The 17,060-nt window shown below is 40.2% G+C and overlaps 2 protein-coding genes across 2 annotated transcripts in view; one reads left to right on the forward strand and one right to left on the reverse strand.

Annotated features, from left to right (window-relative positions):
* Positions 1–13,045, reverse strand: part of Kif15 (kinesin family member 15) — a 72,681-nt gene extending 59,636 nt beyond the window's left edge. The window contains exons 1-2 of the mRNA XM_028767326.1: positions 12,983–13,045; positions 103–145 (exon numbers count right to left, since the gene is read on the reverse strand). Of these exons, the coding sequence (XP_028623159.1) occupies positions 103–145; positions 12,983–13,001 (62 nt within the window). The 5' untranslated portion in view covers positions 13,002–13,045. The remainder of the gene's footprint in view (positions 1–102; positions 146–12,982) is intronic.
* A 115-nt stretch (positions 13,046–13,160) lies between these two features.
* On the forward strand, positions 13,161–16,083 carry Kiaa1143 (KIAA1143 ortholog). Its single transcript, XM_028767387.1, has 3 exons — positions 13,161–13,320; positions 14,712–14,856; positions 15,481–16,083. The coding sequence occupies exons 1-3, from the start codon at positions 13,213–13,215 to the stop codon at positions 15,693–15,695; spliced, it is 468 nt and encodes a 155-aa protein (XP_028623220.1). The 5' UTR covers positions 13,161–13,212; the 3' UTR covers positions 15,696–16,083.
* Positions 16,084–17,060: the final 977 nt, after the last annotated feature.

A 17,060-nucleotide genomic window follows, 5' to 3' on the forward strand; every position in this document is an offset into this window, starting at 1 on the left:
GGAGGGAGGGAGGAAGGGAAGGAAGGAGGAAAGAAGGAAGGAAGGACTACAGACAGACTATATCCTAATTTTTCCATGCTCATCAGCAAGACGTCTTCTTACCTTGGCTGGTTACAATGAGAATTTGTCACATTCCGTAACTCAGCTAGGAAAAAAAAAAAAGGATAAGAAATTTATAAGGATAAAAATAAATGCAAAAACCCTCACCACAACAATCAGGCCACACACCAATCTGGCCACAAGTCCTGGGAGCCCAGTAACACTGCTTCATTTCAGCAAATGACAAATCTATCTTTCTTTTCACAGGCCTAAAACCACAGAATCTGGTCTTATTCTATAATCACAGACACTTCTGCTATCGGATTACTAAGACAATGGTCTCCCTCTTCCCCTCCATCCTCTAAAATCTTAAAATTTTTCTAAGGGTCTCGTGCTGGAAAAAGCAAAGAGTATCCAAGGAGACTCCAAAATTCTAACTGTGGTCAGAACACCCTGTAGGACAGGCTAGAACTCAGACCGAGATGGGCCAATGGATGGAACCAGACCTTGACTTTGTTATAAGTATCTTTTACCCTCTAATGAAAACTAAACTAAATGTTAGGACTGTAAACTGGGACTTGGGAGTCAGCAGACCTGTTTGAGGTCACGTGAGGTCATATTAAATAATCTCCTTTCTTTGGTTTTCAGTATCACATGGCTATTCAGTCGGCACACTAGAGACTGGTGGCCAACACTAGCCCATTAGATCTGTCAGAGACATTGCTCTAGTCCTAAAAACAATTCTGTCAGGAGCCGTCACAGGAGGATCTAAAAACTAGCAGGTGATCTTCCTGAGATGGTCCGCCTTGGATTATCATCTATGACGGATTTTGCTCTGGTAGGCAAAGCCCAGGAGAAATTCATTTTAGGAAAGATCCCTGCTATTAATATGCTTTTCCTGTTATTATTAAATGTATACAGCAGTCACTAGGTATTAGCCCATCCATTTGAGCAAATCTCTGCAGAACAATGAAGATGTACTGTCTTGTAGTGAATGATGCTATGTAGACAAATAGATGATTTCTTAATCTTTAATGATGATCCTGTAAGAATTCCTAAATTTATAGCATTATTAAGCTCTTTTAACAACACTGTTATTAAATCCTTTCTGATGTCAAAACTGCAGTGAGAACTCTGCCAGTCTTTAGTGTCATGAGATACTTGCTTCTGAGATAGTAAACAGGCATTCTGCAACTTAGAGCACATTCTAACAGGTTGTAAAACCATTAACCAAAGGTCATAAAAAGGGAACTAATGATTTACCATAGGTGCTAGGACAGAGGATAAAATACTGACTGGGTTTATCTATACAAAAGTTCACTAACACCTTGGTCACATAAATTATGATTTTTAACTCTCCATGAACCTGCAAAGCTGGTGACAGGTGATGGATGTTTAGCCAGATGATTACTCCTAATGGATATGCATGTAAGCATTCTCTGTTGTAAACTTAATTGATTTATAATTTGAATTTATGTGTAAACTTGTGATGAACGTTTTACCATGTCATCATGTATTCTGAAAGACGTATAAGTACTGAGGACAAAGAGAAGAGAGCTCATTCCCTCCCCCACCCCCTTTCTTGCATTCTCCTTACTCTGCTTTTATAGATTCCGCTTATCCCCTTTTTTCTTAGACCCTTATCCTCCCTTTCTTACAAGCCCTTTTCCCTCTTTTCTTAGAGAGCTTACATAGGAAGTTTTTTACAACTTAGAAGTAATCACTAAAATCACTTTTTGTTTGTTTGTTTGTTTGTTTGTTTGTTTTGTGGTTTTTCGAGACAGGGTTTCTCTGTGTAGTTCTGGCTGTCCTGGAACTCACTCTGTAGACCAGGCTGGCCTCGAACTCAGAAATCCTCCTGCCTCTGCCTCCCAAGTGCTTGGATTAAAGGCGTGCACCACCACTTTTCAAAATCACTTTTCAAACTGTCCCTTTTTCTTCCAGCAATTAGCAGGCTGAAAGTTAGAGCCTCACAATTCCTGCAGAGACAGATCAAAGACTACCTTACTTAATCTCCTGCTGTTTTAGGATGAGATGCTAAACAGCTTCTCTTGTCAGAGGAACTCAGACAGCCAGGTTAGCTACCACAGCTAAATGACTGACTTAGATTTAAGACAGGAAACTGTTTTATTGTTATATAGCAATCCTAAGTCTTACCCCTGCTGATGCTCTTCCCCCTCCGCTGCCTCAAGAAGAACCAAACGGGAAAGAAAGGCCCGCCAGGGCTGGCCCCCACCGCAACTCCATTCTTCCTCACTCTTCACATACAATCTTTGAGTAAATACTTGATTCTAGGTTCAAAATCCACTGCCACCACCACGGAATAAACAATTATTTTTTATGTGGACTATTACAAGTCTCCTCCTTCTTTACTGCCCCATCAATTGTCATGTTGACCTAGCAGGCAAAAGAGGGGCAAAATAAAGAGGTTAGAGATGGACTTCTAGAGTGACAGTGTGACGGCAGCCTGGAAACTGATGAACCAGGTGTGGGGGGAATAACACCTCTAGAAACACTTCTGAAGGCAAAAAGTAAACACAGAATCATCTATTGAAGAAAACTGAAAATTGAGTCAGAAAGGTGAACAAGTCATTTCAACACAGAAATACACATACACCATGAAGGCAAAACATAATTTTAAAAAATCTAATCTATTAAATTTTTCTCTAATTTTCTATTTCTCTACCTATTTATTTTGTGTGTATATAGACGATTTACAGAAGTCCATTCTTTTCTTCTACCATGTGGGTCCTGGGCATGGAACTCAGGTAGTCAGGCTTGGTGGTAAGTGTCTTAATCAAATAAAGCCATCTTTCCAGCCCTCAAATATTATCTTATATAATAAGGCATTCCACAACCACACTATGTAACAGCATGTATAATCAATCCTTTGTTAGCAACAGAAAATTTACTTCAGGACTCCAGATACCAAACAAATCTGTGGATGTTAAACTCCCTTATATAAAATGGTTGTCATTCCATACACATCCTCTTGAATATGTCAAAAGATCTCCAGATTACTTATGCTACCTAATACGGTATGAAAGTTATCAAGTAAGCAGTTGTATTATTTAGAAAATAAAAACAACTCTGTGCATATTCTATACAGATGAATAAATTTTAGCCTGAATATTTCCTGTGTACAGATGAGCAGATGTGGAGCCCACAGACACAAACTGCCAGCCTCTTTGCTATCCCACCTCATGCATTGTATCTCTCGGTGCCCTTTCTTGGCTCTGTTCATCTTTGAAGAACCTATTATTGTTACTATGATAATAAGTATTATTCTTCCACTTTATAAAGCATACCTAAAGGAGTGCCTGGTTCATAGTAAACACACAATATCTCTGATGATCACGACTAGGACATAATAACACTCCATTCTGCTTACACAAAAATTAAAAGCAGTCAGGTGGTGGTGGCGCACGCCTTTAATCCCAGCACTTGGGAGGCAGAGGCAGGTGGATTTCTGAGTTCGAGGCCAGCCTGGTCTACAGAGTGAGCTCCAGGACAGCCAGGGCTACACAGAAAAATCCTGTCTCAAAAAAAAAAAATTAAAAGCAAGACAAGCTCCAGTCAGAGACAGCAAGACCAACTAACACCAAAGATAACCAGATGGTGAGAGGAAAGCACAAGAATGTTACCAATAGAAACCAAGGCTACTTGGCATCATCAGAACCCAGTTCTCTCACCACAGCAAGTCCTGGATACCCCAACACGCCAGAAAAGCAAGATTCAGATTTGAAATCACATTTCAAGATGATGATAGAGGACTTTAAGAAGGACATAAATAACTCTCTTAAAGAAATACAGGAGAACACAGGGAAACAGGTAGAAGCCCTTAAAGAGGAAACAAAAATCCCTTAAAGAATTACAGGAAAATACAACCAAACAGGTGAAGAAATTGAACAAAACTATCCAGGATATAAAAATGGAAATAGAAACAATAAAGAAATCACAAAGGCAGACAATTCTGGAGATAGAAAACCTAGGAAAGAGATCAGGAGTCATAGATGCAAGCATCACCAACAGAATACAAGAGATAGAAGAGAGAATCTCAACTGCAGAAGATACCATAGAAAATGATCCAACAGTCAAAGAAAATGGAAAATGGAAAAAGCTCCTAACCCTATCCTGTCCAGCAGGGCATTAAACAGGAGTCCGGGGAGGTCACCTGAAAGAGAAGATGAGGGAAACAGGCGGACACAAAAAATGGCGATCTGTCTATATATAGTCTGATCAAATCACCGATTTTACTTTTTTCACACAGGGGTTATATACACAAAAAGGCAGTGTATATAACTGTATATAAGGCAGTGTTTTAGGCCTTCAGTGTATAAGCAGGGCTGTCCCCGACATAACCCAAAACATACAGGAAGCCCAAGATGAAACATAAGGATAATATGTTTAAGTTTCACAACTTAAAGGGCCAGTAAATATCTTCAACGAAATTACAGAAAGAAGAAAACTTTCCTAACCTAAAGAAAGAGATGCCCATGAACATACAAGAAGCCTATAGAACTCCAAATAGACTAGACCAGAAAAGAAATTCCTCCCGTCACATAATAGTCAAAACACCAAATGCACAAAACAAAGAAAGAATATTAAAAGTGGTAAGGGAAAAAGGTCAAATAACATATAAAGGCAGACCTATCAGAATTACACCAGACTTCTCACCAGAAACTCTAAAAGCCAGAAGGTCCTGGGCAGATGTCATACAGACCTTAAGAGAACACAAATGCCAGCCCAGCTACTATACCCAGTGAAACTCTCAATTTCCACAGATGAAGAAACCAAGATATTCCATGACAAAACCAAATCACAATATCTTTCCACAAATTCAGTCCTACAAAGGATAATAAACAGAAAACTCCAACACAAGGAGGGAAACTACACTCCAGAAAAAGCAAGAAAATAATCTTAAAAATCCAAAAAGAAGATAGCCACACAAACATAATTCCACCTCTAACAACAAAAATAACAGGAAGCAACAATCACTTTTCCTTAATATCTCTTAATATCAATAGACTCAATTCCCTAATAAAAAAAGACATAGACTAATAGGCTGGATACATCAACAGGACCCAACATTTTGCTACATACAGGAAACATACCTCAGTGACAAAGACACATACTACCTCAGAGTAAAAGGCTGGAAAAAAATTTTCCAAGCAAATGGTCCCAAGAAACAAGCTGAAGTAGCCATTCTTATATCTAATAAAATCAACTTTCAACCAAAAGGTAAAGAAGGACACTTTATACTCATCAGAGAAAAAAAATCTATCAAGATGAACTCTCAATTCTGAACATCTATGCTCCAAATGCAAGGGCACCCACATTCATCAAAGAAACGTTACTAAACCTTAAAACACACATTGCATCTCACACAATAATAGTGGGGGATTTCAACACCCCACTCTCATCAGATCATGGAAACAGAAACTAAACAGAGACACTGTGAAACTAAGAGAATTTATAAACCAAATGGATTTAGCAGATATTTATAGAACATTTCATCCCAAAACAAAAGAATATACCTTCTTCTCAGTACCTCATGGTACCTTCTCCAAAACTGACCATATAAAGGGTCAAAAAACAGTTTTCAACAGATACAAGAAGATTAAAATCATCCCTTGCATCCTATCAGATCACCACAGGCTAAGGCTGGTCTTCAATAACAGCAAAAAACAATGGAAAGTGCACATACACATGGAAGTTGAACAATGCTCTAATCAATGATAACTTGGTCAAGGAAGAAATAAAGAAATGAAAGACTTTTTAGAATTTAATGAAAATGAAGGCTCGTCATACCAAAACTTATGGAACTCAATGAAAGCAGTGCTCAGAGGAAAATTCATAGCTCTGAGTGGAGAAACTGGAGAGAGCACACACTAGCAGCTCAACAGCACATCTGAAAGCTCTAGAACAAAAAGAGCAAATACACCCAAGAGGAGTAGATGGAAGGGAATAATCAAACTCAGGGCTGAAATCAACCAAGTAGAAACAAAAAGAACTATACAAAGAATCAACAAAACTAGGAGCTGGTTCTTTGAGAAAAATCAACAAGATAGATAAACCCTTAGCCAGACTAACCAGAGGGCACAGAGACAGTATCCAAATTAACAAAATCAGAAATGAAAAGGGAGCTATAACAACAGAAGCTGAAGAAATCCAAAAAATCATCAGATCCTACTACAAAAGCCTATACTCAACAAAACTCTAAAATAGATAATTTTCTAGACAGATACCAGGTGCCAAAGTTAAATCAGGATCAGATAAACCATCTAAACAGTCCCACAACCCGTAAAGAAATAGAAACAGTCATTAATAGTCTCCCAACCAAAAAGAGCCCACGAACAAATGGGTTTAGTGCAGAATTCTATCAGACCTTCAAAGAAGACCTAATACCAATACTTTTCAAACTATTCCACAAAATAGAAACAGAAGGAACACTACCCAATTCATTCTATGAAGCCACAATTACGCTTATATCTAAACCACACAAAGACACAACAATGAAAGAGAACTTCTGACCAGTTTCCCTTATGAATATCGATGCAAAAATAGTCAATAAAACTCTCACAAACCAAATCCAAGAAAGAATACATCAAAATGATAATCCATCATGATCAAGTAGGCTTCATCCCAGGGATGCAGGGATATATATGGAATCCAATATATGGAAATCCATCAACATAATCCACTACATAAACAAACTCAAAGAAAAAAATCACATGATCATTTCATTAGATGCTGAGAAAGCATTTGACAAAATTCAACACCCCTTCATGATAAAAGTCTTGAAAAGATCAGGAATTCTACGCCCATATCCAAACATAGTAAAAGCAATACACAGTAAACCAGTAGCCAACATCAAATTAAATGGAGAGAAACTTGAAGCAATTCCACTAAAATCGGGGACTAGACAAGGCTGCCCACTCTCTCCCTACCTATTCGATACAGTACTGAAGTCCTAGCCAGAGCAATCAGACAACAAAAGGAGGTCAAAGGGATACAAATTGAAAAGGAAGAAGTCAAAATATCACTATTTGTAGATGATATGACAATATACTTAAGAGACCCCAAAAATTCCACCAGAGAATTCCTAAATCTGATAAACAACTTCAGCAAAGTGGCTGGATATAAAATTAACTCAAACAAATCAGTAGCCTTCCTCTACTCAAAGGATAAACAGGCTGAGAAAGAAATTAGGGAAACGACACCCTTCACAATAGTCACAAATAATATAAAATACTTTGGTGTGACTCAAAGTGAAAGATCTGTATGACAAGAACTTCAAGTCTCTGAAGAAAGAAATCAAAGATCTCAGAAGATAGAAAGGTCTCCCATGCTCATGGATTGGCAGAATTAATATAGTAAAAATGGCCACCTTGCCAAAAGCAATCTATAGTTTCAATGCAATAACTATAAAAATTCCAACGCAATTCCTCATAGAGTTAGAAAGACCAATTTCCAAATTCATCTAAAAAAAAAAAAAAAAAGGATAGCAAAAACTATTCTCAACAATAAAAGAACTTCTAGGGGAATCACCATCCCAAGTTGTATTACAGAGCAATAATGATTAAAAAAAAAAACAAAAACAAAACTGCATGGTATTGGTACAGGGACAGGCGGGTAGATCAATGGAATAGAATTGAAGATCCAGAAATGAACCCATACACCTATGGTCACTTGATCTTTGAAAAAGGAGCTAAACCATCCAATGGAAAAAAGACAGTGTTTTCAACAAATGGTGATGGTTCAACTGGAGGTCAGCATGTAGAAGAATGCAAATGGATCCATTCTTATCTCCTTGTACAAAACTCAAGTCCAAGTGGATCAAGGACCTCCACATAAAACCAGATACACTGAAACTAATAGAAGAGAAAGTGGAAAAAAGCCTCGAGCACATGGACACAGGGGAGATTTTCCTGAACAGAACACCAATGGTTTATGCTCTAAGATCAAGAATTGACAAATGGGACCTCATAAAAGTGCAAAGCATCCATAAGGCAAAGGACACTGCCAATAGGACAAAACGGCAACCAACAGATTGGGAAAAGATCTTTACCAACCCTACATCTGATAGAGGGCTAATATCCAATATATATAAAGAACTCAAGATGTTAGACTCTAGAGAACCAAATAATCCTTATTTGAAAATGGGGTATAGAGCTAAACAAAGAATTCTCAACTGAGGAATACAGAATGGCTGAGAAGCACCTAAAGAAATGTTTAACATCCTTAGTCATTAGGGAAATCCAAATCAAAACAACCCTGAGATTTCAATTCACACCAGTCAGAATGGCTAAGATCAAAAACTCAGGTGACAGCAGATGCTGACGAGGATGTGGAGAAAGAGGAACACTCCTCCATTGTTGGTGAGATTGCAAGCTGGATATAGTATTACCTGAGGAGATCCAGCTAAACCACTCCTGGGCATATATCCAAAAGATGCTCCAACGTATAACAAGGGCACATGCTCCACTACGCTCATAGCAGCCTTATTTATGTTACCCAGAAGCTGGAAAGAACCCAGATGCCCTTCAACAGAGGAATGGATACAGAAAACATGGTACATTTACACAATGGAGTTCTACTCAGCCATTAAAAACAATGACTTCATGAAATTCTTAGGCAAACGGATGGAACTAGAAAATATCATCCTGAGTGAGGTTACCCAATCACAAAAAAAAACACATATGGTATACACTCATTGGTAAGTTGATATTAGCCCAAAAGCTCGGAATACCCAAGATACAATTCACATGAAGCTAAGAAGGAAGACGAAAGTGTGGACACTTCAGTCTTTCTTAGAAGGGGGAACAAAATACCCATGGGAGGAGTTACAGGGACAAAGTGTGGAGTAGAGACTGAAGGAAAGGCCATCCAAAGACTGCCCCACCTGGGGATCCATCCTACATACAGTTACCAAACCTTGACACTATCGTGGATGCCGAGAGTGCTTGCTGACAGGAGCCTGATACAGCTGTCTCCTGAGAGGCTCTGCCAGAGCCTGACAGATAAAGAGGTGGATGCTCACAGCCAACCATTGGACTTAGCACAGGGTCCCCAATGGAGGAGTTAGAGAAAGGACTAAAAGAGCTGAAGGGGTTTGCAGTCCCATAGGAGGAACAACAATATGAACCAACCAACCCCTTCCCCCCGCCCCCCGAGCTCCCAGGGACTAAACCACCAACCAAAGAGTACACATGGAGGGACCCATGGCTCCAGCCACATATGTCGCAGAGGATGGCCTTGTTGGACATCAATGGGAGAAGAGGCCCTTGGTCCTGTGAAGGCTAGATGCCCCAGTGTAGGGGAATGCCAGGGTGGGGAAGCTGGAGTGGGTGGATGGGTGGGGAAGCACCCTCAAGAAGCAGGGGGAGGGGGGATAAGATAGGGGATTTTCAGAGGGGAAACTAGGAAAGAAGATAACATTTGAAATGTAAATAAAGAAAATATCTAATAAAAATTTCAAAAAAAAGAGAAAAAATAAAAGCAAAATGTCGTAACAGAACTTGATTTCTGGAGATTATACTTCCATCTATACCTTAAATCAATACCTGTGAAGCAGAAAACAGACAAGCCTACCAAACCACCCCACCCACAGCCCTACAGCCCCTTTCACAGTCCTCTCAAATGCTGATGATAAAGAAATACATATATACTATATAGATGTATATGTTATATATATATAACAGTTTTGTGTTCTGAAACCTGAGCTCATCATGTTTTTGCATGTCCTTAGGAACAGAAGGAGTTCAATCTGTTTCAATTTGCTTTCTATTTGATTTCAATTTCAAATTGCTTTCAATCAGCCATGCTGGAGTAGCAAGGGCTGCATTTACTTACTTGTCTTAAGTAACAGGAAACTGGACCAAAAGCACGCAACGAGTTCTCAACACTGGACAACAGACAACAAAGTAAAGTGATCCTGAAGGAAGGAAGCAAAGGCAGTGGGCGCTTGGATCACCAGCCACAGGAAAAGTGGGAAAGACCACAGAGAGCTTGCTTATCTGGCTGAGCTGAGGAGAAACGGTTCAGAGTTTAGAAAAGTAAATGCAGCTAGAATCCGTGGGACAAAAACTGAAGAAGCGCAGGAAGAGAACAAGCTCTGGCTCTCCAGAGCTCTCCTCAGGTGATCAGATTAAAGGGGGATAAGGTGGGATAATATTTCTGTATGCTGTGTAGTGTTGTCTCTGTCCTTCCTCACTTGCCTAAGGCATTCTCTGATTGGCTTTAATAAACAGCTGGTGTCCTACAGCTAGGCAGGAAAGGAAAGGCAGGACACACCTTTACAATATACAAAAATGTTACCCTAACAAACAGGCATGTGTGTACATGTTTTTGTTGAGTTACAAAGATCCATAAAAGAAAACGTTTAACCCTCCACCCCAACAGTGAAAATTTTCAGGGAGGAGACCTGTTGTGCATGTCTTAAAATCCATCACTTCAGAGGCAGAGGAAGGGAGGATCTACGAGTTAGAGGCCAGCTTGGTTTATAAACCAAGTACCAGGACATGGAGGACTACACAGAGAGATCTTGTCTCAACAAACAAACAAACAAGCAAACAAATTTCAAAGAAAAGTAGAAAGTTCTGGTACAATTCCTAACTGAAACCTGAAAAGATGTATTGAGAAATGCTAGGACTTGCAGGCAGGCATTCTAGATTCATCTTTCCTAACATCAGCCATCTCCATTATACTACCTGTTGACAAGGTTAAAATACAAAGTCTTATTATGTGGCTATCATAAAAGTGTGACATTACTGGTCTACAGAGTGAGTTCCAGGACAGCCAGGACTAGACAGAGAAACCCTGTCTCGAAAAACAAAAAAACAAAAAACAAAACCAACAAAACAAAACAAACAAAAAAAAAGTGTGACATTACAAGGAAATCCTCTGTATACATTCACTGTAATTTTTTTTCAACTTTGAGGTCATTTTTGTGACTACCTAAAAACATGTCAAACACTATGTGCAGATGTTTTATTCATGATAATTCAACTTAGAAACCTCAAGTTCAAAAAGAGAGAGCGAACTAAATGGCAATTAAAAGGAGAACAAACTATAACGCGCTGACCTACTACAACACTAAACAGCCATGATGGCTGCTGCTGCCTATCACGGATGCCCACAGGCACAGAGCTTCACAACAGTCACCACAACAAGCAAAAGAATCTAAGTGCCATGCGCATGTGCTTCAAGAAGAGAGACAACTGATCAGTGATGACAGAAATCAGAGTACCAGCTGAGGCGGACGGAATTACTCATGGCACGAATACAACTGTCCCCAGCACTTGGGAGGATCAGAAGTTCCAGGCCCTGCCTGACTTCACAGAAATCTTAAAACCAGCCTGGATTATGTGAGACCCTGGCTTTAAGAAGAACTATAACACTATGACGATTCACAAACCAGGATGAGCACTGAACGCCTGAATTCTCTTCCTACTGAAGCGGTTGAGGAAAAGGCTACTCTAAATAGAGAAGGAGATCACACATGGTTGTTCAGATAATGGTCTAATAGACTTAAGGGGTTAATAAAACAACTCATCAGCAAACAATTACAACTGACAAAGAGCTACGAACATGAACACGATTGTAAAATTCAGATGTATAATTTCACAATTTTCTCAAGCATCTCATTTTATTCTCAAATCTTATCATCAGTCTAAAAACAAAGAAGCAAACAAAAAACAGATGCCAGCACCCATATTCAGAAGCTCAGTCACCCATAATGCCAGCTCTAGAGTGTCCAATCACTCCAAGGGCATCTTCACCTATGTGTGTACATCTATACAAGCAACACTGGCACCCATGCACACATATATACACACATGCACACCAATAATTAAAAACAATTTAAGAAAGATAGCTTACAGTATTAGGCAATATAAGAGGTGGCACTCATATACACTGGAGGTGGGGGATTAAATCAGTCTCTTTAGATTTATATATAATATATTTATTACAAATATATATATGTCTACTCATAATCTGGACTTCTTTTTTCTATGTTTCTCCCTCAGCCATCAGCCACAGTCTAAAACAAGTAAATAGAAAATTCAGAATGCAACAGTTTCTAAGTCTTTATGCTTTTGGTTTTGTTTTGTTTTGTTGAAACAAGGTCTCAGTATAAAGGCCGGCCTCAAGCAGCCTTCTATTCTCAGAAGCATGATGAAGCCTCACGCTACACAACTCTCTTTAGCCAGGTCCTTATACACACTATAAGTACCACTCTCCGAACAGCCTCAGCCTTCTGTTATCAGATCAAGTGGCTATTATCACAAAGCTTGTGTTCGAGTGACTTTTGGATACTAACTCTGTCACACTGTCTACAGCATTTCTCTCAGCAGGTAGACACCATAGCATCTCACAGGAGAAAAGTAAGACGAGTACAGTAAGACACTATGTCAAAGACCACTTTCAAATAACTATTACTGTATATTGCTATAACTTCCGTATTTTAGTATTAGCTAATCTTGGTATACTTAATTTACAAAGCACAGTTATCTATAGGGTTCTGTACTAAGACACAATTCTGTTTTCAGGAATTCGTGAAGTCTTGGATGAAGAATGGGAGCTATTGTAAAGAGATCGTTGCAATTCGCTTTAAAGTTCCCTCCTCTGAGGGTAGGCCACCGAAGGGAACGCAAATCCCTTCCCTTCCAGAAAGTCAGAAATGTGTAATCAAGCAGCAAGGGCAGAGCGCAAGGGCCGCCCTCAGGACACTAGAAGCCAGCAGGGAAACAGCAGGGTCCACTGCACTGAGAGGAGCGCGCGGGTGTAGGGCCGTGGCGGGGCGCCCGCACTCCGTGAGGAACTCCGGTTCCCACCGCGCGCGCCGCCACCGCCCTCGCGGAGCGCCCTAAGGGGTGATGCCCCGTAGCACCGGCATCTGCCAGCGGCGATGAGCTCACCGGGCAGGATCGTAACTTACATTTGGAGCCAGGGGCCATAGCGACCACAGTCCGGATTCGCTAGCGCCAGGACCGACACAGGCCTCCCGCCAAGATGGACGCAGATTTGAATTTGGCGCCGCCCACGTACCACGCCTCCTGGGCGTGGTCGGATGACGCCACGAACGCGGCTACGTCAGAAGTCGGCGCGGGCGACTGACACTTTGTACCCTGCCAAGTCTGGGGAGCGCTATTGTTGGTCAGACCCACCATGAGCAAGCGGAACCAAGTGTCCTATGTACGGCCCGCAGAGCCCGCCTTCCTGTCCCGCTTCAAAGAGCGAGTCGGCTACAGGGAGGGGCCCACCGTAGAGACCAAGGTGAGCCCGGGGGAGTCGCCCCGTGTCAGACCCTCGGTCTGCACACCACTTCCGGCTCCTTGGTGCCGGTGTAACTGACAGGTCCCTCACTCGCGACCAGCCGGACCCCAGGTCTGGCCTCTCGCGCTCAGGGAGTTCTTACTCACAGAGTGCTGTTCTTGAAAACGATTTGGCCCTTAGTAGCAACTCAAGACAGCTTCTCTGTCCTTTTCTTTCTCACTTGCGGATCTCATTTTACCTGAGCAAGGTGATTGACAGCATCGTCCCCTTTTTTCAGATAAGGAAATTAAAGCCCCTTGATTAAATGACTCGAATCTGGAGTCTTTGGGAGAATTATCCCGGACTACTAGAATCTCTGCTGTTTTCCAGACTGTATGTCACAAGATAGGGAAATGAAACTGTACTTCTTAAAGGAGTTTGTCTAATAAAGATAACGTTGAAAACAAAGTCGTTCTTGCTGCCTAAAAGCTATGCATATGTCACACAAGAGGACATGCAGTTATCTTCAAAAACGCATCGAGGGACTCTTTAGGTTTGAGGGCGAGCTTCTTGAGTAAGAGTTGGCCTGGGGCTTCCTAGGCACAGTTTGAGAAACAAAGAAGGCAATGGTGTGGATAAGGTCATAGTGGACTGTTAAGTACTCAAAGTTAGTTGAGAGTCTAGACTCTAGAAGGTGTGAAAGTGATATGGGATAGAATATAGTAGTGGGCAAAGGCCAAGTCATGCAGGGTATTTCACATATGACTGCCCAAAATTAAATATTAGACAGTAGCTTGAAAAATGAGGTAATTCTGTATTTCAAAGTATTTATGCAAAACCTTTTTTTTAGTTAAAAAGTAGCATTTTTATGTAGCTGACAAAATATAATTGTTACATTTGTACAGTGAGTACAAATTGGTGGTTTGGTTTTTTTTTTTTTATCAAATCCAGACAAGACAGGAATGAAAAATATGGATTAGAAACAAGGAAGCAAGATAGTATGGCACTTCTCTGAACAGGCTAGATAGAAGTGAATCCCACTGGAGAAGTTTTCCAGGGTAACTAGCAGGTAGATCTGTTTTCTGGTGTAGTGAAAATAAGCCCTTTGGAGTTCATTAAAATTTTATTTTCTATTCATTTCAAGAATAGTTACCCATTTTGCTTTTGTTCTTGTTTTGTTTGTTTTGTTTTGTTTTGAAGACAGGGTTTCTCTTTGTAGTCATAGCTGGCCTGGAACTCACTCTGTAGACCAGGTTGGCCTCAGACTCACAGAGATCCGACTGCCTCTGCCTCCCAAGTGCTGGGAATAATGGCCTGCACCACCACTGCCCTGCCCATTTCACTTTAATAATAACAGCTGCTCACAGTGGCAGTGTTTGGTTAAAGATTATCAACCTAAACATTTTCTGTAGAAAATCCAGCCTCAGCTCCCAGATGAAGATGGCAGTCACAGTGACAAAGAAGATGAACAGCCTCAAGTAGTAGTTTTAAAAAAGGGAGACCTAACAGCTGAAGAGGTCATGAAAATTAAAGCAGAAATAAAGGCTGCCAAAGCAGGTATGTCATAAAATAATATAATTTTTTTAATTGAATAGAATGGTTTGAAGAAAGCCTTTGGTTCAAGCATTGGCTTTTGTACCAAATGTGTAACCTTGAGCAAGTGATTTCTTTTACCTCTGAGCCTCAAGTGTCCCTTCAGTGAAATAGAAAATAAGTAGAACAACCTTAGTGCACTGTATATATAAAGTTTCCTATTACTAAAATAAGCTTAGCAGTCCACAGAGATCTGTGAATTAATTAGTGCCTGAAGTATACTGTGTTATGTATTGCATTGTTCCTGAACACCTATTACATTGCTTTCTGCAGAAATACTATGGTTCCAAACACAACTCAAAAAGACAACCCGATGAGCTGGGGATACAGCTCAATAGTAGAGCATGCATGCATGCTGTACATCTTCACTGTAACCAAATGGGGAATAATGTTACAGAAAACTGTAGTGAGTTTGTATTGGGTGACTGTATGTGCTGGGTGGGGCATAACTGAAAGCAAAGAGAAGACCAGACTGAATTGATTCAAGGACATCATTAAGTACAGAATAAGACTTTCTTGCCATTTGACTCTTTGTTAACAGCAAAATAGAGAGGAAAAAAATGCTTCAATTGATCTTTTTTGTCACAGATGAAGAACCACCTCCAGCTGATGGAAGAATCGTGTATCGAAAACCAGTTAAGCGTTCTTCAGATGAAAAGTGTTCAGGTTTAACAGCAAGCTCCAAAAAGAAGAAAACAAATGAGGATGATGTAAATAAGCCAAGTTCAGTTAGAAAGAACTCACAAAAGCAAATAAAAAATAGCAGTCTCCTTTCTTTTGACAGTGAAGACGAAAATGAGTAAATACAAACACTGTGGACTTGGTTTGCATTGAAAGTAATCAGGTGTTTTTAAAACCATCACTTTCTCTATATCTTCACATGATACTTTACACTAGTATTACAGACCCATTACAGAAAATTCAGAAATACAGGAAACGATTTCATGAAATAAACCCATCCATCACTGCCCCTTTGTTTGGAAATGCCAGACATTCACTACTGTTAACATTTTACTATCTCTCACCTATGGGTATGTATATATGTATATTGGATTTTTAAAAAAAACTGAGATTGTTGTATATATATGTTCTTTGACCTGCTTCTTACTTAGAATTACATTTGTACAATTTTCTGATGTTGTTTATTTCAAAATCTAACATTAAAGGCTTATAGAGGATTTTTTAAATAGATCTGTCTTAGTCACTGTTCTGTTGCTGAGAAGAGACACCATGACACGCAAGCTCTAAAAAAAAAAAAAAAAAAAAAAAAAAAAGGCATTTAATTGGGGGCTTGCTCACAGTTTCAGCTTGGTCCACTGTCGTCAGGACAGGAAGCATGGCAGCAAGACTGGCCTGGTGCTGAAGAAGGATATACCTCAGAGCTATGTCCTGATCCACAAGTGGGGCAGGGTGTGCAGGGATAACTAGGGGCATTAGAGGGAGAGAGGGAGAGAGACTGACTGGGCTTCTGAAACCTCAAAGCCCACTCCCTGTAACACACTTCCTCCAATAAAGCCACATCTAATCCTTGTAATCTTTCCAATCGGTTCTACTTCCTTAGCCTCTGCTATATCACCCTTATTAGCAAAACCTTACACTGGATGACACCAAAAAAACACTGAACACAACAAAGATGGGAATTGCCCTGGGGAAGGGTTAAAATGCAAATTCTCATTTTTAGCTAGATGTGATGATGCAGGCCTAAAATTCAAGGACTTCGGTAGCTGAGCAGAGAGACTTATCAGAGGTATAGCCCAGCCTAGACTAATGATTACCAGGTCACCCTGAGCTACACAGGAATACAGCACTATGCCATCTCAAACAAAGCCCACTTCCATTACTGTCTTGAGACGCCGAGAACAGAAATCTTGATGTTAAAAAGTTGAGTCTTTTTATCTGGGGATAAGGTATAAATAGAGTCCTAAGGGCTTAACTCCGTGAAGGGAAAAGTAACAGAGTTATTTGGGACAGAGGTGAGAGATGAAAACTGAAGACACTGTAGTTTGAATAGTAGATACTGCATATGTGGCCTGTTGCATACTTTTGAGTAATGCCTCTGTCTACTGTATCCTTCAACTTCAGAGCACGGAGAATAAATAAGACTAGTTAGCTATTACTCCAGATTAGGGAGCCATGCACTCAGGTAGTGGTTCCACTTTATTACTTTT

The sequence above is a fragment of the Grammomys surdaster genome, unplaced genomic scaffold (assembly GCF_004785775.1).
Source record: "Grammomys surdaster isolate TR1022 unplaced genomic scaffold, NIH_TR_1.0 172, whole genome shotgun sequence".
NCBI lineage: Eukaryota > Metazoa > Chordata > Mammalia > Rodentia > Muridae > Grammomys > Grammomys surdaster.